The sequence below is a fragment of the Salvelinus alpinus genome, chromosome 5 (genome assembly GCF_045679555.1).
Source record: "Salvelinus alpinus chromosome 5, SLU_Salpinus.1, whole genome shotgun sequence".
Classification (NCBI taxonomy): Eukaryota; Metazoa; Chordata; class Actinopteri; order Salmoniformes; family Salmonidae; genus Salvelinus; species Salvelinus alpinus.
Window position 1 is genome coordinate 67,685,140 of NC_092090.1, and position 24,952 is coordinate 67,710,091.

A 24,952-nucleotide genomic window follows, 5' to 3' on the forward strand; every position below is an offset into this window, starting at 1 on the left:
GTAAGAATTGGCTATATACAGCACAAACTGATTTGAGACCACCCGGCAACTGTATTGCTGTGTGCATCTATATTTTGTATTCCTTCTGGTTGCATGCTAAAACCATTTTGTAGGTCAAATAGCGTATTGGGCAGATCCGATGCCGTGGATAGAATCTTTCACTGAGATGTGACAATGTGTCCTGTGATCAGGGAGGGATCAGTGCGGGACAGAGATGAGGCCTCCCTCTCAGTAAGATGTCTTTAATACCTAATACATTTTTGGAACTCGCAGACCACTCTCTTGGCCTTAGAGGCGACGTGGATGCAGTCTGAGGGTCCCACCACGGCACAGGATCCCCCTTTGTACTTCCCCAGTCTGAAGCATATGCTCTTATCATCTTCTCCATTCGCTCCAATACCAATGACGAACTCACACTTGTTCCTGTATTCAGTCTGCATGATAAGAGTAGGGGAAAGAGGATTAGGGTCAAAGTTGTGCATACCCAGACAGGGAGTGCAGTCAGTGCATGTATTTTGTTAAGACACTAGGTTGTCAAACCCCTTGTTGGTAGCTGAGAGACTCACTCATTCAATAGGATGACCAAAATGTCAGAGTGCATCTGGATTTAATTTCAGCTTCTTGATGTGGTTACAGAAAACCTGTACAGACTGCAACTGCAAAGGTTCATCCCAGGTTGCCAGGTCAGGCAGCCACATATAGGCCTAACAGCCTGGGGGTTTCAAAACAACAGCACTCAGAGAGAGGTTCTATAGGAATTTCTAAAGAGCAATTCTACAGTAGGCATTGTACCTGAGATGGACATGGGTGAATGTCTTCCAGAGGGCAACTTCTTCTGAACAAACAGCCAGAGCAGCATCGCTTTGTTGGTGTTGCCCATTTATCTGAACAGAAAAGGGAGGACATAAAAACAACATGATGTACAGTCAGTTTTCCTTTGTTTGGTTTGAGTTACAAACCTTTCCTCTTTATCAATTGTTAGTAAAGACATACTCAAATAAAGACATCCAATTGTTCTGTTCATTAGACCAAAGGAAGGACACATTTTACACATACATTATTTCCGCACTGCTTTAGGTATGCACCAAAGAAACCTGAAGCTCTCACAGACCTTACAGAGTTGTTACAGTTAGTGTAGCAAAGTGGCTGTCAAGCAGATTTAGCAAAGCACATTTTTAAAAGCAGGAACTTAATTTAGTACTGAAAAGAAAAATTTACCTACGACATGACTACACATAAAAGCAAACAACCAAGTCACCTTCACTTTTTCTCTGATGAAGAACATTTGTTTTACGGGCTGCCATATTGTGGGACACGTACTAATATGAACTTCGACATATACATTGCTCAAAAAAATAAAGGGAACACTTAAACAACACAATGTAACTCCAAGTCAATCACATTTCTGTGAAATCAAACTGTCCACTTAGGAAGCAACACTGATTGACAATAAATTTCACATGCTGTTGTGCAAATGGAATAGACAACAGGTGGAAATTATAGGCAATTAGCAAGACACCCCCAATAAAGGAGTGGTTCTGCAGGTGGTGACCACAGACCACTTCTCAGTTCCTATGCTTCCTGGCTGATGTTTTGGTCACTTTTGAATGCTGGTGGTGCTTTCACTCTAGTGGTAGCATGAGACGGAGTCTACAACCCACACAAGTGGCTCAGGTAGTGCAGCTCATCCAGGATGGCACATCAATGCGAGCTGTGGCAAGAAGGTTTGCTGTGTCTGTCAGCGTAGTGTCCAGAGCATGGAGGCGCTACCAGGAGACAGGCCAGTACATCAGGAGACGTGGAGCAGGCCGTAGGAGGGCAACAACCCAGCAGCAGGACCGCTACCTCCGCCTTTGTGCAAGGAGGAGCACTGCCAGAGCCCTGCAAATGACCTCCAGCAGGCCACAAATGTGCATGTGTCTGCTCAAACGGTCAGAAACAGACTCCATGAGGGTGGTATGAGGGCCCGACGTCCACAGGTGGGGGTTGTGCTTACAGCCCAACACCGTGCAGGACGTTTGGCATTTGCCAGAGAACACCAAGATTGGCAAATTCGCCACTGGCGCCCTGTGCTCTTCACAGATGAAAGCAGGTTCAGACTGAGCACGTGACAGACGTGACAGAGTCTGGAGACGCCGTGGAGAACGTTCTGCTGCCTGCAACATCCTCCCGCATGACCGGTTTGGCGGTGGGTCAGTCATGGTGTGGGGTGGCATTTCTTTGTGGGGCCGCACAGCCCTCCATGTGCTCGCCAGAGGTAGCCTGACTGCCATTAGGTACCGAGATGAGATCCTCAGACCCCTTGTGAGACCATATGCTGGTGCGGTTGACCCTGGGTTCCTCCTAATGCAAGACAATGCTAGACCTCATGTGGCTGGAGTGTGTCAGCAGTTCCTGCAAGAGGAAGGCATTGATGCTATGGACTGGCCCGCCCGTTCCCCAGACCTGAATCCAATTGAGCACATCTGGGACATCATGTCTCGCTCCATCCACCAACGCCACGTTGCACCACAGACTGTCCAGGAGTTGGCGGATGCTTTAGTCCAGGTCTGGGAGGAGATCCCTCAGGAGACCATCCGCCACCTCATCAGGAGCATGCCCAGGCGTTGTAGGGAGGTCATACAGGCACGTGGAGGCCACACACACTACTGAGCCTCATTTTGACTTGTTTTAAGGACATTACATCAAAGTTGGATCAGCCTGTAGTGTGGTTTTCCACTTTAATTGTGAGTGTGACTCCAAATCCAGACCTCCATGGGTTGATCAATTTGATTTCCATTGATAATTTTTGTGTGATTTTGTTGTCAGTACATTCAACTATGTAAATAAAAAAATATTTAATAAGAATATTTCATTCATTCAGATCTAGGATGTGTTATTTTAGTGTTCCCTTTATTTTTTTGAGCAGTGTATATATATACACATCACTGGATACTTCAACTGAAAATATAGAAGATGCATGTTCTCCATGATTCCTGTTAATTGTGTAATAGTGGGGTGATAATTCTATAAAAATAAAATATTTTTTTCTGACACAGGAAGTGAGGAAGCTGCTAGATCCACAAAAAAAGTTAATGGGTTGTTGTTGGAGTTGTCAGGTTGTTACTTTTGTTGACACTGAAATTGTTTCTAGCTAGTTACCTATCTATCCAATGTTTTAACCACACATGCCACTTTTGAGATATGTAGCAACATTTCACAGTTAACGTTACCATTTTACAACACAGAATGAAATGTCTGCAGTACTCGAGTGTATTGCAATGCAAGTAAATTACCATATTTAATAAAGAAAACAATAATACACCGAGTGTATTCATGTTTCGTAAAATAATAACACACATACCATTATGATATTTGTAGATCATTTAATACGCTTTAAAGCCCTTTAAAATAGTGTCGAAAGGGGGGGGGGGATGGGATGGAGGAAACGCAAATGGGACATTTCGACGCGCGAAATCTATAGCACGAAGAGAGAGGAACTCAAGGCGAACGGAGAGTTTGGTTTTGAATCAATCAAACTGAATTCCGTAATCTACAAACATCTACATTAACATGGCAGATCCGAAGGTAAGTTTATGAGTTTTGAACATATTTATGTGACGTACATTTAATTAAATGTACATTTAATTTCCATTGTGATGTTTTGATTGGCATTCTCAAAGTTTATCTTGCTAGGGTTGTGCCCGGGAAGATAATACCGGCTAGGGATGCTGATTTTTAACAACCTCGTTAAACATCAGTATTGAAGGTCTAAAGTGTAAATTGGTCTCAAAACAATTACTTACTGGCAATGGTCAATCAGTTATACCTTTGTTGTATGTGTCAGAAAAGTGGGTAACTTGATACTTTTGCCGCCCTTTATATCTGCTCCAAAGCTAACTGGCTGGCTAACTAGCCAACTAGCCATCTAGTTAGCTAGCTAACAGAACAATGATCTAAATATTTGATTATGTCTGTGGTATAATCGTGCAACCACTACTTTCAAAATGATCATTTAAACCCAATATGTATTTGGTTGAGACATCCATGTACAATATTTGGCTTTGAACCTAATTGTATGTTATCCCGACAGTAACGTTAATTGTTAGCCAGCTAACTAACACGTTAGCTAACAAAAGCTAGTTAACGTAGCATCTTTTTAAATGGCAATATTGTGGAAGTGTCCTGAGCTTACAATGTTTGTTTGCATTTTATTTAAGAGTGGATAATTGCATATAACTAGCTATATGTCATTGACACGATGGCTAAACCTATTTTCCATCTCTAGTTAACTAACTTGCTAGCTTGGTACTTTTCTGAATGGCCTAGCTAACGTTAGCTGGCTGGCTTGCTAACACCAGGCCGAAATGAATGTCAACTTTCTCAGTGCCTGTTTACCATTTAGCTAGCTAGAAAATAAGTGAACATTGACATGCTGTCTGAGTTATGGCACTGTTAGCTACATAATCAAGCAGATGACTTCATTAGCTAACGTAACAAGACAACGATTGAAATTACTTGCTAGTCTTGTACGGAGACATGTTGCTAGCCATACAGTTACGTTACTCGGAACGCATGGAGCCTCGCGCCCCTTTCATACATTTTGTTCAGGCAGCTAACGTTAATCAATTAATCTTAAAGCACTATCTAGCAAGATGGCTTGCTGATATTTGTGTCACGGTAGTTTTTTGGTAGCCGACTGCAAATGTGTCTAACTCTATTGTACAAACAGAACTAACGTCAATTATTAGTTTAAATTGGGCCTAGTTGTCCAGCTAACATAAAAGTTATTGTTTTGTGATTTATTGTCCACTTGCTTCACTTTTCTCTTCCTCTCCTCTTGAGCGGCGTTTTTATGTAATGTTAGGCCATATTACCATGTTCTGTAGTAAGTGTGAGATCATATGGATTTGCAAGGCCTTTTATAAACCCATCCAGCAGCAAAGATGCTTGGCTCAGCACCACTAAGTTCAGTTGCCACAGCAAATTGCACACAAAAGATAACCTCGAAGCCTGATCTCTCAAATCCCTCTATTCACCTCCCTCTGCAGTCAGTTGTTGGAGCCTACTGTTTTTACAGTCTAATACATTGACTAGTAAAGTACATTTCACTAACTTGAAACGAGATGACAATCCAGGGGAAACTAAGAGTACTGGGAGGGGGGTTGTACTAAGCTATATGGAATTGCTTTTTAGAAGGTCATACCAAAGATACTTTTGCTATTTGATTTTTCAATATTAAGTGTTTTTGAAGTATCAAACAATATTTGATGAAGAAAATGTATTTGGACTGCTATTATCCCATATAAACGCATTGAATAACAGATAGTCCCCAAAAAATGGTATAAAAGAAGTTTGTTCTGAAAGTGTCTCTCCTATATCTGAGAGCTTCAGTACAAGAAAGATCAGTAAACATTTTATTATTATTTTTTACATTTATTTAATTTGTCACTTAACAGGGTTCCCAAGTGGCGCAGCGGTCTAAGGCATTGTATCTCAGTGCTAAAGGTGTCACTACAGACCCTGGTTCGATTCCAGGCTGTATCACAACCAGTCGTGATTGGGAGTCCCATAGGGCGGCGCACAATTGGCCCAGCGTCATCTGGGTTAGGGTTTGGCCGGAGTAGGCCGTCATTGTAAATAAGAATTTGTGCTTAACTGACTTGCCTAGTAAAATAAAGGTTCAATAAAAAATATACTGAAATACATTTTTCCGACTGGTACCGGGGGACCTTCAAAAGTGTCTTGTCAGGCCTGTGGGCATCCTAGAGCTTAACAACAGACATGTTCGTGAGAGTCTCACCTATACACAGAGGGGTCATGTTAGTGTGTAGCCCAAACTGTTTTCGTACGCTACAGACAGAAGTTGCCAGATCGGCTGTACCGACTTCAGTCCCAGGGTCGTAGAGCAAAACGGAGAACGTCATCGTGAGAGTCATCTTTCCGTAGAGGTGTCATAACAGTTTGTAGGCTGAATTGTTTCGGACGCTACAGACAATTTTGAGAGAAGACTGATTTTTCGGGATGTCTCATTGTCTGACAAACACTGCTCTTTCACCACTGATGTGGAAGGGTTACATAGGCGGTTGCGGTGGATTGAGATGCATCGAATGCAAAAATATATCTTATGTTTCTGGCCTTTTTTATTATTATGCTAATTAGATTTCAGCGGGGGGCGCGACGTCTACCTTAGGGGGTTAACGTGTGTGTAAATCTGGTTTCATAGGAAACACCAGAAGAGCAGGAGACTTCAACAGACAATGCAGAAGAATCAAACCACGATCCCCATTATGAGCCCATCGTGTCTCTTCCAGAGCAGGATGTGAAGACGCTAGAGGAGGACGAGGAGGAACTGTTCAAAATGTAAGCTGATGCTGAAAGCCTTGAATAGCCTAAATAATTGTGCAATACTTAATTTGTAATTCATTTAGGGCCGAATCCTTATAGCGAACTTAACTTCTAAATTAGTTGAATTTTCACTTAGCCATGCACTGTCAATGGGAGACTTAAGTAATTTGTTTTACTAAATTGGACGTGAGGATTCGCCTCAAGTGTTATGAAACCATCCAGCCCTCTCAGGGCTCTACAGCGTGGAACATTTTACTCTCCTATGCTCCTAAATAGTTTGCTGTGTGACCTGGAATTTTAATTTAGGAGCCCCAATGCACCTAGGAAAAATTATTACCTCAAATGTTTTTCGTGTTACTCCTAAATTTCTTTGTGTGTGCTTATATTTTTCAACTTAGGCACACACATGCTCCTTGTTTAAAAAAGGTTGGCCTAGAGCCATGCCTCTGTCACCTAGGTATTGTCACTGATTCCATCCACAGCTTCGTCATTCTACCCATATTGTCTCTCCCCTCAGGCGTGCGAAGCTCTACCGTTTTGCGTCTGAGAACGACCCACCAGAGTGGAAGGAGCGAGGCACAGGCGACGTCAAGCTCCTGAAACACAAAGAGAAGGGTACCATCCGCCTATTGATGAGGAGAGACCGGACTTTGAAGATCTGCGCCAATCACAACAGTGAGTCACGGAAGACTCCCTGTCTCAACCAGTAGTGTTTATCACTGCTGTCTAGCGTGTGTGTGTTGGACTGAAACCTTTCCGTTAACCCATGCATGTTGCCTGTCCACCGAATTACCAAAACAAGTCATTGTATAGATGGGACTCGTGAGTCGGAGGCCTAATTCCTTTTCATCTTCTGCTCTTTCAGTTTTTCCTGTGATGGAGCTGAAGCCCAACGCTGGCAGCGACAGGGCCTGGGTATGGAACACACTCGCCGACTTCGCTGATGAGCATCCCAAACCTGAACTCCTGGCAATACGTTTCCTCAATGCAGAAAGTGAGCGTGACAACACGTCTATTTTAGTCACTGCGTTTAGCTTTTAACAATTCAGTCTGCTTTCTCATGCAAAAAAAAGTGTGGCTGGGGTTTAAAATAACTTCTGTCATTTTCAGACGCTCAGAAATTTAAGGTGAAGTTCGATGAATGCAAGGAGGAAGTCAGAAAATCTCAAGATGGATCAGGTTGGTGTACAATTTTTTTTCAGTATGTCAGTATGCAGACAATACTCTGTTCTCTGCTGCTCACTCCAGCCCAGAACTTTTTATGTCTGCTAAATTAACATGCAGAATGTAACAACTCGCTGGCCTACTGTTAGGCTAATGTTGGTATGTTCTGGCACACTTAGAATTGTTTTCTCTGTAATATTAATTACAAAGAACAACCATTGTTGAGCAGGTCACATGTTAATCACTACCCAGTAGATTAACCTTGCGTAATGTATCGGTGGAACGAGAAGTCTTGCGAAACACTCAAACTGGAATAATCTTAGTCATTGAAATGGCAGACATCCCCAATGCCCTAAAACATGCTCTTAAATGAAGAGGACTGTTACCGTGCACTGTTGATGTGTAGCCACCCTGCTCCTACATCTGCATTGCTTGCTCTTTGATGGTTTCAGGCTGGGTTCCTGTATAAGCACTTTGTGACATCTGCTGATGTAAAAAGGGCTTTCTAAATACGTTTGGTGTGGAGCCTCATCTTGGCCACCGTGACACCACACTGACAAAGAGTTCATGTCTCATCTTTCTGTACTTCTCTGCAGGAGGAAACGTTGACCGTGCAAACAAAGTGGCAGAGAAACTGGAGGCACTATCTGTAAAGGACGACAAGACCAAGGCACCCGAGGAAAAGAAAGAGGAAAAAGCAGAAGAGAAGAAATGAATCCAAGAACTTGCTTTACTGATCTTCAACTTGTCATTTCCCTCTTTTTCTACAATAGACTCTAAAGAAACTGAATTTGGACTCTTGCATATTGATTTATTTAGTTTTTTTTAATGATTTGTTTGCCTCGAGAGATCGCAAGACCTTGGTGCCACTCTAAAAAAAAAAAATCCATTCATTAAAATGTGCCCCTCCCCACCCGCCCTCTTGTTTCCATCATGGAAAACAAGTTGTCTGTACTGCTCATCTGTGTCAACTTGACATACTGTGAAATGAGGCTTGTGATATTGGTAATTCCCACATTGGGTAAGTCTTTCTTTGTTTTTCTGAATGAAGCAACGTTGGTTTTATAGGGAATAGGACTGCTTGTAAGTGCCACACCTATAATGGGAACAGACAGAGAGGAGCTGTAATGTCTTGGTATGCATCTCAATATGGAGGCTTCCTCTCCTTTGTCTTTACTGATCTGAATAGAGACAAGGTGGAACCCCTAATATTTGTCACATTTATTACCACAGGTGTACACTTTACAGTGGAATGCTTACTGCCCTTTGCAACGATGCAGAGAGACAAATAGCAACCCGAGAGGAATAAAATACACAAGAATGAAGCTCTATACAGGGGGTACCAGATCAATGTGCAGGGGTATGATATATTTGAGGTAGTTATGTACATAAAGGCAGGGGAATGTGGTGGATGCTTACCAGGCAGAAGTTTGCTTTCACCTATCAGCTGTGAGGTTCAGATGAAGGAGAGGAAATTAATGGAGAAAGACACTTTGGACCATTGAGACGTAGCCATAACGTGTTTAACATCGGGTGCATTTTGGGGACTGTAGTCCTTGGATCAGTTATCATTGACTCATATCTAAGATGTTCTACTGCAGATGATTTGATACACATAATTCATCAAATCACAAAGGTGTTTTTTGTTTCATTTTTAGTTGTGGGAGACCGATCACACCAAATCAAAATGTAAGACGATGGTTCATCAGACTTTGGTATAGGCTACAGTACTTCCTGGCTTGGGTTCTCTTCCCGGTGGCTCAAGTCTGTTTTAGGTCATAATACATTCCTTCAAACTGAAACTAAAGCATGTAGAAAATGTATAGTGCAAGAGTAATGATGCGGTATCAGGTGTGCTCACCATCCTAACCTGTACCCACTGAGTTGACCCTGCCCCTTAGGTGCATCGACATGCCAGTGCATCTGTAAATACATGTACAGGATGGAATGTTGCTTTTCATTTGCACTCAAATGGTTTGAGATGTTTCCTCCACCTTCCAATAAAAGCTCTCAACGACCCTTTTGTCTGTCTATGTTGCATAGGGTGAGGAATTGCTAAGTGGGAAGAGCAGTAGAGCCAGTCTGGTATGAAAAGTCAAGGCTATCTCAGGCTGCCTTGCAAGATGGTGAGGGTTGAAAGTTTGATACATCTAATGGTACACATTCAGTAAACTATATTAAAATGTTCATCAGTTGATTACATTTGTTTGATAATCAATGCTTATTCACCAACCTTTCAATTTCCTCACTGTATCAGTACTGTTGTGACTCGTGAAATGCATTCTAATACATTCCAACTGATGGTGCTGTTGCAGGGAAGGAATATTATTGATTTTACAAAGAACTGACATGTCATTGAACAAATACGTCCATTTTGATCATCATGTGTCCCTGAAACGAATCAATATACTGAAAAAATATATAAATGCTACATTTAAAATCATTTTGCTGAGTTACTGTTCATATATGCAAATCAGTCAATTTATATAAATTAACTAGCCCTTAATCTGGATTTCACATGACTGGGCTGGGGCCTGGGCCCACCCACTTGGGAGACAGGCCCATCCAATCAGAATGAGTTTATTTCAGACAGAAATAATCCAGTTTCATCAGCTGTCTTGATGGCTGGTCTCAGACCATCCCGCAGGTGAAGAAGCTGGATGTGGAGGACCTGGGCTGGCGTGGTTACACGTGGTCTGCGGTTGTGAGGCCGGTTGGACGTACTGCCAAATTCTCTGAAATGACGGAGGTGGCTTATGGTAGAGAAATTAACATTAAATTCTCTGGCAACAGCTTTGGTGGACATTCCTGCAATCAGTATGCCAATTGCATGCTCCCTCAAAATTTGAGACATCTGTGGCATTGTGTTATGTGATAAAACTGCACATTTTAGAGTGGCCTTTTATTGTACCAATCACAAGGTGTACCTGTGTAATGATCATGCGGTTTAATCAGCTTCTTGATATGCCACACCTGTCAGGTGGGTGGATTATCTTGGCAAAGGAGAAACACTCACTAACAAGGATGTAAACACATTTGTGCACCACATTTGAGAGAAATAAGCTTTTTGTGCATATGGAACATTTCTGGGCTAATTTATTTCGGCTCATGAAACATGGGACCAACACTTTACATATCATTTTTCAGTATAGTTCATCCTTAGGCTTGACAACATTTTTTAAATTCTAATTCTGTCAAGTGGCAAATATTTCCTTTTAACAAAAATAATTATTAAGCATTTACAGGTAACTGCTAAAATAATGGAAACAAGTAAATTAGGGATACAAAGTATTGAAAGCAGGTGCTTCCACACAGGTATGGTTTTGAGTTAATTAAGCAATTCACATCCCATCATGCCTAGGGTCATGTATAAAAATGCTAGGCAGGCCATTACTTTGGCTACCATGGCTATGCCCCAATAGGATGACAATGCGCCCCCATCCACAGGGCACGAGTGGTCACAGAATGGTTTGATGAGCATGAAAAGAATGTAAACTATATGTCATTGCCGTCTCAGTCACGAAATCTCAACCCAATTGAACCCTTATGGGAGATTCTGGAGCGGCGGTTGAGACAGCATTTTCCACCACCATCAACAAAACACCAAATTATGGAATTTATCGTGGAAGAATGGTGTCGCTCCAATAGAGTTCCATTCACTTGTAGAATCTATGCCAAGGTTCATTGAAGCTGTTCTGGTTAGTGGTGGCTCAATGCCCTATTAAGACACTTTATGTTGGTGTTTCCTTAATTTTAGCAGTTACCTGTACATATACAGTGCATTTTGAAAGTATTCTGACCCCTTTACCTTTTCCACATTTTGCTACGTTACAGCCTTATCCTAAAATTGATTCAATAAAAATCCTCATCAATCTACACACAATACCCCATAATGACGAAGCAAAAACAGGTTTTCAGAAATGTTTGCAAATGTATTAAAAATAAAAAACAGAAATACCTTATTTACTATTCAGACCCTTTGCTATGAGACTCGAAATTGAGCACGGGTGCATCCTGCTTCCATTAATCATCCTTGAGATGTTTCTACAACTTGATTGGAGTCTACCTGTGGTAAATTCAATTGATTGGGTGGCCCAGCCAGAGCCCAGACATGAACCGGATCGAACTTCTCTGGAGAGACCTGAAAATAGCTGTGCAGAGACACTCTCCATCCAACCTGACAGAGCTTGAGAGGATCTGCAGAGAAGAATGGGAGAAACTCCCTAAAATACAGGTGTTGCAAGCTTGTAGCGTCATTCCAAAGAAGACTTGAGGCTGTAATCGCTGCCAAAGGTGCTTCAACAAAGTACTGAGTAAAGGGTCTGAATACTTATGTAAATGTGATATTTAAGTTGTTTATTTTTTATACATTTGCAAAAATTTCAAAAAATCTGTTCTTGCTTCGTAATTATGGGATATTGTGTGTAGATTGATGAGGGAAACAAACGATTTCATCCATTTAAGAATACGTCTGTAACGTAACAAAATGTGGAAAAAGTCAAGGGGGTCTGAATACTTTCCGAATGCACCGTACATCTTTCATTTTTTATTCATATAACAAATGTAAAAAAAAAAATACTACATCTGATTATGATAAGCAAGACAAACAGCAACAGGTATTCTGCACTAGTCCATATTATTCAGGTGAGGTGAATGAAAAAATTTATAAAATGTCAGTCATCCAAAGGAAGATTAATAATCACTTTCATCATAAGTGTGTGCTTGAGGGGGATGATTCAAGTATGTATTAACAATGTTGGGTCACCTGCAAGAACCACAGGTGAATTTGAGTTAAATATTTTTATTCCCATAAAACAAGTGATCATCTCAAGATTAAATTGAAACTATTATGAGACAAGTGACCCAATATGTACATTCAACTTAAAATATGTATGGCATAGTAACCTAACTAGCTGCCTTTGCCACGTTTAATATATTACAATCAGGGTCTGCTATGGGGTCAGACCAGTTGTTATTAATGTGTAACCTCATATTTTAAGCTTGTGGTCTGCAATTGCTCTGATAATATGATAAGATGGAGAATTGGAATGGCATGTGTCACAAACAAGAGCCTAAAATAACATTCCCTGGCACGGGGTATTCTCTTCTGTACTGTCTTCAATGCAAAAAAAAGAATACTTTTTGCACACACTGTACATAGATTTTTCTACTGTGTTTTTCTGTTGTGTTATTGACTGTACGTTTGTTTATCCCATGTGTAACTAACTCTGTGTTGTTTGTGTCGCACTGCTTTGCTCTATCTTGGACAGGTAAACAAATAAAAATGCGAGGGTCACATCTGCCTGTGTACTCTGTCTCTGATATATTAAAATGTAGCACAAATCTAGCATTTGGGGGCCCTAAGCAAGATCTACATTTTAGTGGCCCCCTCTTTTTAAGCTGCTTATGTGGATTGTGCCTAGAAACACCACTGTGTGTACAATATATACATACATTTATTACAGTATATGTAGAATTATGGTACTTTAAGTAAAGTGAGTATCTCGATAAATAGGTACAATTATTTTGGCTTTAAAAATATGTTATTAAAAAGGACTCTACCATCCATAAGTGGGACCATTCAGTCACAAGCATGTTTGGACTTTTTAATGGCAACCTGCAACCTGGCTATCTGTTCTATTCAATCTCAATCAATTCCATCAGATGTATTTGTGCAGTAAACATCATTGTCCTCTTGAAAGGCCACAATGGCAATATAATTGATTAGTTGTGTAGCTGCAAGCAAATAGAATACTTTTCATCCATGTACAGTGTCTTTGGAAAGTATTCAGACCCCTTGACTTTTTCAAAATTATGTTACGTTACAGCCTTATTCTAAAATGGATTAAATAAATAACAAATCCACAGCAATCTACACACAATACTCCATAATGACAAAACAAAAGCAGGTTTTAAGACATTTTTACAAATGTATCAAAAATAAAAAACAAAAATACCTTATTTACACAAGTATTCAGACCCTTCGCTATGAGACTCGAAATTGAGCTCAGGTGCATCCTGTTTCCATTGATCATCCTTGAGGTGTTTCTACAACTTCATTGGAGTTCACACCTGTTTATATAATGTCCCACAGTTGACAATGCATGTCATAGCAAAAACCAAGCCATGAGGCCGAAGGAATTATCCGTAGAGGTCCGAGACAGAATTGTGTCGAGACACAGATCAAGGAAAGGGTACCAAAAAGCATTGAAGGTCCCCAAGAACACAGTGGCCTCCATCATTCTTAAATGGAAAAAGTTTGGAACCACCGAGACTCTTCCTAGAGCTGGCTGCCCGGCCAAACTGAGCAATCGGGGGAGAAGGACCTTGGTCAGGGAGGTGACCAAGAATCCGATGATCACTCTGACAGAGCTCTACAGTTTCTCTGTGGAGATGGGAGAACCTTCCAGAAGTACAACCATCTCTTCAGCACTCCACCAATCAGGCCTTTATGGTAGAGCGGCAAGACGGAAGCCACTCCTCTGTAAAAGGCACATGACAGCCCGCTTGGAGTTTACCAAAAGGCACCTAAAGACTCTCAGACAATTCTCTGCTCTGATGAAACCAAGATTGAACTCTTTGGCCTGAATGCCAAGCATCACGTCTGGAGGAAACCTGGCACCATCCCTACGGTCAAGCATGGTGGTGGCAGCCTCCTGCTGTGGGGACGTTTTTCAGCAGCAGGGACTGGGAGACTAGTCAGGATCGAGGCAAAGATGAACGGAGCAAAGTACAGGGAGATCCTTGATGAAAACCTGCTCCAGAGAGCTCAGGACCTCAGACTGGGGTGAAGGTTCACCTTCCAATAAGACAACGACCCTAAGCTCATAGCCAAGACAATGCAGGAGTGGGTTCGGGACAAGTCTCTGAATGTCCTTGAGTGGCCCAGCCAGAGCCCCAGACTTCAACCCAATTGAACATCTCTGGAGAGACCTGAAAATAGCTATGCAATCGACGCTCCCCATCCAACCTGACAGAGCTTGACAGGATCTGCAGAGAAGAATGGGAGAAACTCCCCAAATACAGGTGTGCCAAGCTTATAGCGATATACTCAAGTTGAGGCTGTAATCGCTGCCAAAGGTGCTTCAACAAGTACTGAGTAAAGGGTCTAAATACTTATGTAAATGTAATATTTCCGTTTTTCTAAAAAACTGTTTATGCTATGTCATTATGGGGTAGTGTGTGTAGGTTGATGAGGAAACAAAACAATTTAATCCAATTTAGAGTAAGGCTGTCACTTAACAAAATGTGGAAAAAGTCAAGGGGTCTGAATACTTTCCAAATGCATTGTATATTCTGTCATTAACACAGAACGGGCAAATGTCCAGGTGCCATTTTTCACCTCATGTTCAGACAGCCTTTTACAAACAAGAAAAGAAAGATGCAAAACACTACACTGAACAAAAATATAAACGCAACATGCAACAATTTCAAAGATTTACCTGAGTTACAGTTCATATAAGGAAATCAGTCAATTGAAATAAATAAATTAGGCCCAAATCTACAGATTTCACATGACTGGGAATACAGATATGCATCTGTTAGTAACAGATACCTTTAAAAAAAAAAAGGTAGGGGCGTGGATCAGAAAACCAGTCAGTATCTGGCGTGACCACCATTTGCCTCATGCAGCGCGAAATATCTGCTTCACATAGAGTTGACCAGGCTGTACTGACAAATTCTTTAAAATGACGTTGGAGGTGGCTTATGGGAGAGAAATTAACATAAAATTATCTGGCAACAGGTCTGGTGGACATTCCTGCTGTCAGCATGCCAATTGCACGCTCCCTCAAAACTTGAGATATCTGTGGCATTGTGTTGTGTGACAAAACTGCACATTTTAGAATGGCCTTTTATTATCCCCATCACAAGGTGCACCTGTGTAATGATCATGCGGTTTAATCAGCGTCTTGATATGCCAAACCTGTCAGGTGGATGGATTATCTTGAGCTTCCGAGTGCCACAGTGGTCCAAGACTATGCATCTCAGTGCAAGAGGTGTCACTACAGTCCCTGGTTCAAATCCAGTCTGTATCACATCCAGCTGTGATTGGGAGTCCTTAACGGTGGTGCACAATAGGCCCAGTGCCGTCCGGGGTAGGCCGTCATTGTAAATAAGATTTTTTTCTTAACTGACTTGTCTAGTTAAATAAAGGATTTTTAAAAATTGGGCAAAGTGGAAATGCTCGCTAACAGGGTTGTAAACAAATTTGTGTATGGAAAATTTCTGAGATCTTTTATTTCAGCTCATGAAACATTGGACCAACACTTTACATGTTGCGTTTATCTTTTTTTTCAGTGTACAGGGATTTTTTTTATGAACAAAAATAATAGACCAAATATATCTTATTTTCTTCAGTGAACAAAAAGAAAACAGACCCATAGTTTTATGTATGACTTTCTGTACGTCTTACGTAATACAATTGGTTTGCTGTACCAAACAGCTGCTGAAAGATGGATTTCTTGTCTTCAGTCTGAAACCTGTTGATGTTCTGGACAGACAGATTGACAGTCAGGATTACACTGAGCGTTAACAGAGTCAGGGTAAGTAGCCACTTTTTAACCAATTTTTTTTAACAACATCTGCTTCCTATGACTTTCATTGCTTCATCATACAGTTTCATCAATAACTTTGTTTACACTGCAAAATACAACAAACTAGTATACCCCCTTCTCTGTATGCCTAATGCTATTTATTATTCACTTAAGTTATAAATTATCAACACAAAAATCCACTCAAATACAAACATCCATTCCAAGCTTGAGCATCTGTATAAAAAGCAAGATGTTGCAAACATTTTCGAAAGGTTGGGTATATATATAAAAAATTAAATAATAATAATTTTGAAAAACAATGGTGAGTTTTCTTTATTTTATAACACAGCTGAAGACTTCTTTGATTTTCAAGGTTTTTTCACACTTGATTTGAATCATAACAAAACACAATTATACATGGCATTAACATAACTTATTATGGGTAGACCTATTTTACAAAAAACTACTAAGTCACAAAAGTCATAAATTGCCTGTCAGATGTTTTGGCTGTGCATGGCTGACTGCCAAGCCGGTGGGATTTGTACTGAATATGGAGAGGACTGTTTTGACTGGGTGTTCAGAACTGATCACAGACAACAGCCACCACTGTAACACTCAGCAGCACAGGCTTTTGTGTATGTGCTTAGCACTGGTCTGTGTCGGGGGTCACTCTAACATAACATTCAAACTAATAAATAGGATGTTGGACTACATGTACAGTGCATTGGGAAAGTATTTTTCCCTCATCAATCTACACACAATACCCCATAACGACAAATCAAAAACAGGTTTTTAGAATTTTTTGCTAATTAAAAAAAAAGAAAAAAACTGAAATATTACATTTACGTAAGTATTCAGACCCTTTACTCAGTACTTTGTTGAAGCACCTTTGGCAGCGAATACAGCCTCGAGTCTTCTTGGGGATGATGGAACAAGCTTGGCACACCTGTATTTGGGGTGTTTCTCCCATTCTTCTCTGCATATCCTCTCAAGCTCTGTGTTGTCTTGGTTGTGTACTTAGGGTCGTTCTCCTGTTGGAAGACGAACCTTCACCCCGGTCTGAGGTCCTGTGCGCTCTAGAGCAGGTTCTCATCAAGGATCTCGCTGTACTTTGCTCCGTTCATCTTTCCCTCGATCCTGACTAGTCTCCCAGTCCCTGCCGCTGAAAAACGTCCCCACAGCATGATGCTGCCACCACTATGCTTCACCGTAGTAATGGTACCAGGTTTCCTCCGGACGTGACGCTTGGCATTCAGGCCAAAGAGTTCAATTTTGGTTTCATCAGACCAGATAATCTTGTTTCTCATGGTCTGAGAGTCTTTAGGTGCCTTTTGGCAAACTTCAAGTGGACTGCCATATGCCTTTTACTGAGGATTGGCTTCCGTTTGGCCACTCTACCATAAAGGTCTGATTGGTGGAGTGCTGCAGAGATGGTTGTCCTTCTAGAAGGTTCTCCCATCTCCACATAGGAACTCTGGAGCTCTGTCAGAGCTTTTTTGGTCACCTATCTGACCAAGGGCCTTCTCCCCCGATTGCTCAGTTTGGCCAGGCGGCCAGCCCTATGAAGAGTCTTGGTGGTTCCAAACTTCTTCCATTTAAGAATGATGGAGGCCATTGTGCTCTTGGGGACCTTCAATTCAGCTGAAATGTTTTGGTACCCTTCCCCAGATCTGTGCCTCGACACAATCCTGTCTTGCAGCTCTACGGATAATTCCTTCGACCTCATGGCTTGGTTTTTGCTTTGGTTTGCACCGTCAACTTTGGGACCTTATATAGACAGGTGTGTGCCTTTTCAAATCATGTCCAATCAATTGAATTTACCACAGGTGGATTCCAATCAAGTTGTAGAAACATTTCAAGGATGATCAATGGAAACAGGATGCACTTGAGCTCAATTTCGAGTCTCATAGCAAAGGGTCTGAATACTTATGTAAATAAGGTATTTCTGTTTTTTATTTTATTTGAAATGTGCTAACATTTCTGAAAACCTGTTTTCGCTTTGCCATTATGGGGTGTTGTGTGTAGACTGATGAGGGAAAACATTTATTTTAATCAATTTTAGAATAAGGCTGTAACGTGACAAAATGTGGAAAATGTCTGAATACTTTCCGAATGCACTGTATGTTGCTGATAACGTACAGACTGTAGCTTATGGTATACTGTATAGGTAAATACTGGATCTCAGCTAGAGTTTAGATTAATATGCTCCTGTACTGTAAGCCCTAAAACACCTCCTCAAAACTCAAGAGGATAAATGTAGAGTTGGAGACATTCAAGACCTGCGTCTCTGAGTGCAACACAGCACCGTTGTGTTGTCTTTGGCTCAGAACAGTCAGCCTATTAAAGATTGTATTGATCTAAAACTCACTGGTTTAATGTAATCTTCTCTCTGTTCCGCTCAGTAATGGCCAACATAGTGTTGATGGACCAGACAGACATGGTCATTTGTACAGGATATGTGAAGCACTTTGAATACCTAAGAGGGATGCTGTATGCTTGAATCCAATGGGGTGCTGCTATATGCATGACTTATTGGTTTGGAGATGGCTATCCATACCACTGCTATTTTAAAGAATGTGACTGAACAAAGATGTGTGACATCAATTGTATGAGTTTGTGTGTCTGGCTGTTAACATCTTGTGGTCTGTGTGGGTGTGTAGTGAGTGTGATGATGACATATAATTAAGCAATAAGGCCCAAGGGGGTGTGGTATATGGCCAATATACCACGGCTAAGGGCGGTACGGCTAAGGGCTGTTCGTATGCACAACGCAACGCAGAGTGCTAGGATACAACCCTTAGCTGTGGTATATTGGCCATATACCACAAACCCCCAAGGTGCCTTATTGCTATTATAAACTGGTTATCAACGTAATTAGAACAGTAAAAATAAATGTTTTGTCATATCAGCCAATCAGCATTCAGGGCTCGATCCACCCCATTTATAATAGCAGATAGACCGCAACTGAGAGACGCCGTAAACAATACATTTAAGATCTGTCTGTCTGATTCAGACTGTTCAGTGATAACCAACACAACAAGCCACAGAATTCAACAGCACAACACTCTGTACAAACATCAGCCCTCTTTCGGTTGAAGTTGCTCCTTTCCCACAACACACACTGATCAAGATCCACTCCTCCAGTACACACTCAGAGACCGGGGCTGGCCCGGAATGAGCAGAAGTCCTCTGATTGGACAATAATTCCCAATGAGGAAGTGCTCTGCGCCCCTGATTGGTTAATGTAAAAGGAATAAGAGAATCCTCTCTAGCGCGGTCGTGGATGTTGTTGCCATTGGAGGTGGTTGCCATGACAATGCTGCCTTCTCCTTTAAGGTTTGGCGCCCCGGGCCCCAGCCCTCTCACACAGATATCTCATAGGTGGTGCCACCCACCCCGGTCACCTTTTTGACATTACTGTGGCGGCTAGGGCTGAGAGGGTTGCCCTGGGCACTGGAGCTGTTGGGCCCTAGATGGCAGTCCGTTTGCCCATTCACTTTACTTTGCATCATGGCCTCTCTGAATGGGTAGAGAAAAACAAGAGAGGGCATAGTTATTTGAAGTGAGAACTAACTTTGCTTTCGATAGAATCTCTCCCCCCCATCTTAATACATGCACATGGATTATAAAACACAGAAAGTGTGTATTGTTCTTGCATGCATGTTCTGGTGGTGTTAGTAGTTGGTGTTGTGTCCCAGGAGCATGCAGGATGGAAATGACCATGACACTAGTTCGAGTAATGAAACACATGCCAGTGTACCTGCTGGTACTAGCGTAAAATCACCATGAGTGTTGTATTCATGACCCCAAAATCTGTATGAAATGTTATGAAATAAGGGCTAAGGTGGGTTGGGTTCGAGTGCGGTTGCGTGGTGCGGTGGGCCTCGCGGGGCATGGAGTGGTGACACAGCTACATTTGTGTGGAAGAAAGAGAGTTCTACATCATTATTATGAAATGATTTCTATGGAAGCTGTGCCGTTTCTGTGTTTATGTGTGTCTTTTGTTTCGGTTTTACTCCGTTACCAAACTTTTCCCTTTGGAAATTAGTTTTTTTTTTAAAGTGGGAAGGAAATAGACTGATAGGAAATAGACTGTGTATGAATTGTGGTGTCTTTTCCTGTTAAATAAAATATTATAAAAAAGAAATAAGCGGTAAACCAATAGTGTGTTGTTAGTGATATTGTAGGTTTGTATGGAGTTTCTGTAGGTGGTGAAAACATGCATAGAGAGACGTAAATGTTAATGTTGCCCTCCCAGATGGAAGGGATGGGACAGGAGGGAAATAAGCATGCAAACAGAAGGAAATGATAGTGGGGTAATGGAACTTTATTTATCCGAAAGACAGATCATTTAGAAAAATACAAAAGTGGACTCCTATGAAGGCAAAACATTTAAATCCAGTGACATACACAGTACTTCATTTGGATAAAAGGGTATAATATCTCAAAGATACTGTATGTACACAGCACAGGAGGCTGCTGAGGGGATGATGATAATAATAATAATAACAATAATAATAATAACCACAGGAGGTTGGTGGCACCTTAATTGGCTAACGGCTCATAATAATGGCTGGAACAAAGCAAATGGAATGGCATCAACACCTGGAAACTATGTGTTTGATGTGTTTGATACCATTCCACCTACTCCGTTCCAGTCATTACCACGAGCCCGTTCTCCCCAATTAAGGTGCCACCAACCTCCTGTGGTATACAGAAGATACATGTTAACACCTAGCCGTAGCTCTCTGAGGCTCATTACTCATCCTGTGTGGGGGGGGACTAGAGCCCATACACTGCTAGTTTCTGCCCAGTCAGCCAGCAGGGCTTCCTGAGGTCTGTACCCAGCCCCATTTCATGCACCCCAGGAGACATTAGGAGGACGTTAGGATTCATACCTTGGGCCACCCAGGCGGGGTGAGTCTGTCCTCTCCAGGGCATGGATAAAGGAGAGTTTCTGGTGGGTGTAGGAGGGGGATTGGGGCATGGCGGGGGAGTGGTGGGGCTGGTGGGCTGGGGAGCGGTAGGAGGGCTCGGAGGCCCTTCCTCCCTGCATGCTGCTGTCAGTGTGCAAGGAGCTGGAGGAAGTCCTGGGGGCACGTACCAGAGAGGAGCCACCAGAGGAGCGCAGCACGGGGGTCCGCGGCCCGTAGCTCACCACCCCCATCAGGTTGTCCCTGGAGCCTCCATAGGCCGGGGGTGTGGGGCCTTTGGAGCTAGGGCCCCGGGGCCCATCTGGGTAGCAGGCGCTAGGAGGCAGGCCGTAACCTCCAGGGCTGTCAAACATGCCTGAGTCCTGAGCCTGATTATAGGCCTGGGAGTGTCCCCCGTGGTGCAGCAGCAGCTTCTCCTTCTCCTCCATCTCCTTACGCTCCTGGATGGATGCCATGATGGTTTTGGAGAGGTTGTCGTAGCGCACCGGGGACGGGTCCCGGTCCTGGGGGGACTGCGTGCTCATGCTCATCCCTATCCCCCTGGAGCCCAACATGGGGCTGAAGCTAGGGGGGACCTGCTGCCTCTGGCTCTGCAGTTCAGGCCCCCGCACATGGCACATTTTGGTTGGCAGGTAGGGTGTGTGGAAGCCCATAGAGGGCATACCGGGGTGGGCCATGCACTCTGCCTCTGCGGCTGGGGAAATGCTGGGGTTGAGCAGGCTGTCGTAGGAGAGGCTGCCGTTGCGGTTGGACAGTGTGTTGGGGGAGAAGACGCTCTTGTACGGGGTGGAGGTGACGGTCTCGGGCTGCAGGGTAGGCAGCTGGCCCTTGTCTCTGCGCTGGTGGGCCTGCTTCAGGCTGAGGGAGCGGGAGTTGATGAGGTAGGAGTCCAGCTGCAGTGGGGAGGACTGGAAGGTGCGGTGGAGAGGGGCATTGTGGTAGTCAGGCAGATCCAGGTTGGGCTCTGAGCGGTAGTCAACGTGGCAACGGCCCTCCTCCAAGATGGCTGACGCCTTACGGTGGTCATCTGGCATTACAATCTGACAAGACAAAACAACACAGAAGTAGCGAGAAATATGACTGGACTATTATTTTGACTAGCCATATTATAATAAAAAGGTTTTTATTGCAAATCGTTACAGGCTGTCAACTTCATATGCAGTCACATTCACAACTGTGCAGGAATACAGTAAAATACTGGGAAAGCCTGTTTGCGATTACTATCAAATTCAGTAATTTAGTCTGACCTTCTCCCCTGCCGAATTGTAGTGGACTTTAGGGATGGTGCCGAACGAGGGCCGGTACTTGTACATGGCCGGGGTGGAGGGGTGGGTCTTGCCAGTTAGGGAACTATCTGGAAGGGGAGGACAGAGAGGACAATGTTACTGTGTGAGAGAGAGCCAAACAGTCATCAGATCCCAGCACAACAATCAGCTTGTTGTCTGTTAAAATGATGTAAGCATCCAAATGTATGGTGTTAGAATTGATAGTGCTGTCATCATCAGAGCCTTTCACGGCTCATTATGCTGTGAAAGTCTTTCCCTCAGTTCAAGCTAGGATCTTGGAAAGGCAAACTGAGGAAAGAATAGACATTCAGCAACTAACAATATACAGACAAAAGTCATTAGAAATCCTCCTTGCATTGAAATCCTTGCTTTGATTTTTTCAGCACAACAGACAGTCCTACCAATATGTCCTACCAATGTTTTCAGGTATATCTTGTGGCTCCGGCAGTGATTTTGTCATTGCAAATAATGCAGTAACATAAAACACCACCAAGTGGAAGCAGAGCTACAGTGAGGGGAAAAAAGAAACAGGAAGGTCCATACAATGAAACATGACATTCACTGAGTGTACAAAACATAATATTGGGTTGCTGAATGGCACGCATACACAATCCATTTCTCAAAGCTTAAAAATCCTTCTTTAACCCGTCTCCTCCCCTTCATCAACACTGATTGAGGTGGATTTAACAAGTGACATAAATAAGGAGATCATAGCTTTCACCTAGATTCACCTGGTCAGTCTCTGTCATGGAAAGAGCAGGTGTTCCTAATGTTTTGGACACTCAGTGCTGATGTAGCCTTACTACATACCATTGCAGTGCATGGGAAAAAAAACTGCAGTGTATGTCATGTTTTGTAGCATGTTGTACTACAGTACCCACAATGCTCTGTAACTATATCCGGTTTATCTTACTAGATGTGTTCAAATAAAATAAAATAAAATGTTATTTGTCACATGCGCTGAATACAACAGGTGTAGTAGACCTTACTGTGAAATGCTTACTTACAAGCCCTTAACCAACAATGCAGTTCAAGAAATAGAGTTAAGAAAATATTTTCTAAATAAACTAAAGTAAAAAATAAAATAAAAAGTCATACTTAAAAAAAAAGAAGTTATAATAATAAAAAAAGATAATAAAAAGCGAGTAGCAGCAGTGTAAAAACAAATGGGGGGGGTCAATGTAAATAGTCCGGGTGGCCATTTGATTAATTGTTCAGCAGTCTTATGGCTTGGGGGTAGAAGCTGTTAAGGAGCCTTTTGGACCTAGACTTGGCGCTTCGGTACCGCTTGCCGTGCAGTAGCAGAGAGAAAAGTCTATGACTTGGGTGACTGGAGTCTTTGACAATTTTTTGGGCCTTCCTCTGACACCGTCTAGTATATAGGTCCTGGATGGCAGGAAGCTTGGCCCCAGTGATGTATTGGACAGTACGCACTACCCTCTATAGCGCCTTACGGTCAGATGCTGAGCAGTTGCCATACCAGGCGGTGATGCAACCGGTCAGGATGTTCTCGATGGTGCAGCTGTAGAACCTTTTGAGGATCTGGGGACCCATGCCAAATCTTTTCAGTCTTCTGAGGGGGAAAAGGTGTTGTCGTGGCCTCTTCACGACTGTCTTGGTGTGCTTGGACCATGATTAGGTGTGGACACCAAGGAACTTGAAACTCTCAACCTGCTCCACTACAGCCCCGTCGATGTGAATGGGGGCCTGTTCGACCCGGCTTTTCCTGTAGTCCACAATCGTCTCCTTTGTCGTTCTCACATTGAGGGAGAGGTTGTTGTTCCTAAAGCTAACACTGTGGTGTCCCATCTCCTTTTTAATTGAACCTTTATTTAACCTTTATTTAACCTTTATTTAACTAGTCAAGTCGGTTAAGAACAAATCCTTATACAATGGTAACAGAAGCAAGAGGCAAAACTGTCAAACCTTTACTATAGCCCACTCTCAATAGCTTGTTCCCTTAAAAGGTTGATTTAGCACAAAAAAGGCAGTCATTCATATGGACAGGGTCCTACAGATAAATATTCATATTCTTTTCACCTTCTTCTACGGCAGAATTCCACCTAGAATACAGTAACATCGAGAGGGAGTGATTCATGCTGTAATTATCTCCTCACATTACCCTGAACCCATTTCACCCCCCCCCCCCTTCCCCCCACACTCACAGTCTGGAGCAGATTCACTGAACCAGGCCCGCTCACAACAAATTACACCTAAATTCTCCTCGCTGATGAAGAGCCAGAGTCCTGCCACACTGGAGTTCATTCATCAAGCCCAGCTATCTATATAAGTCATCACTCTAGCACTCAAATGAGATGGAGCACTTTTAAGGGGCCAGAGAGAGCCGTTTGGTTCAAAACACCAGAGAGAGAAAGGAAAGAAGGGGAAAGAGAGAGAGCGAGAGAGAGAGGGGGATAGAGAGAGAGATACACACAGAAAAAGAGAGAGAGAGGAATGTGATGATTTTGCATAGAGTGCTCATTACGGGCTACTTGCCTTCGCTGGATGTCAGCTGGCTCTTCAGCTGGTTGTAGCGGTCTGCTTTGGGGGGCAGCGGGGGCTGGGTGTCTAGGCCTTTGTCATCCAAGGCCAGGCCATCCAGACTGATCTTGGACTGGAGAGGGGAGAGGACGAAGGGACGAGGGGTTTAATGTGGTCTTGAAAGTCAACAGCAGGTGGAGGAACAGAATGAGGAATAGGTCTAGGG

At 42.7% G+C, this 24,952-nt stretch overlaps 2 protein-coding genes and 1 non-coding gene across 3 annotated transcripts in view; 2 read left to right on the top strand and 1 right to left on the bottom strand.

The window, feature by feature from the left end:
* The first annotated feature begins 3,402 nt into the window (after nt 1-3,402).
* On the top strand, nt 3,403-9,508 carry LOC139576575 (ran-specific GTPase-activating protein-like). Its single transcript, XM_071402815.1, has 6 exons — nt 3,403-3,567; nt 6,206-6,342; nt 6,845-7,002; nt 7,193-7,321; nt 7,438-7,506; nt 8,088-9,508. Exons 1-6 carry the CDS (start codon nt 3,553-3,555, stop codon nt 8,204-8,206), a joined length of 627 nt encoding a protein of 208 aa, XP_071258916.1. The 5' UTR covers nt 3,403-3,552; the 3' UTR covers nt 8,207-9,508.
* LOC139577397 (small nucleolar RNA SNORA77) lies at nt 7,541-7,670 on the top strand. Its single transcript, XR_011675288.1, has one exon. It is a non-coding gene; the product is annotated as a small nucleolar RNA SNORA77 (small nucleolar RNA).
* A 1,047-nt stretch (nt 9,509-10,555) lies between the features above and the next one.
* LOC139576574 (palmitoyltransferase ZDHHC8B-like) overlaps nt 10,556-24,952 on the bottom strand; it is an 89,270-nt gene continuing 74,873 nt past the window's right edge. Inside the window, exons 8-11 of the mRNA XM_071402814.1 lie at nt 24,742-24,859; nt 22,207-22,313; nt 20,924-21,999; nt 10,556-19,544 (exon numbers count right to left, since the gene is read on the bottom strand). Of these exons, the coding sequence (XP_071258915.1) occupies nt 19,388-19,544; nt 20,924-21,999; nt 22,207-22,313; nt 24,742-24,859 (1,458 nt within the window). The 3' untranslated portion in view covers nt 10,556-19,387. The remainder of the gene's footprint in view (nt 19,545-20,923; nt 22,000-22,206; nt 22,314-24,741; nt 24,860-24,952) is intronic.

Coding starts and splice junctions, on each gene's coding strand:
- LOC139576575 (XM_071402815.1), top strand. Junction 6,343..6,844: donor GAGGAGGAACTGTTCAAAAT/GTAAGCTGATGC, acceptor CTCTCCCCTCAG/GCGTGCGAAGCTCTACCGTT. Junction 7,507..8,087: donor AAAATCTCAAGATGGATCAG/GTTGGTGTACAA, acceptor ACTTCTCTGCAG/GAGGAAACGTTGACCGTGCA.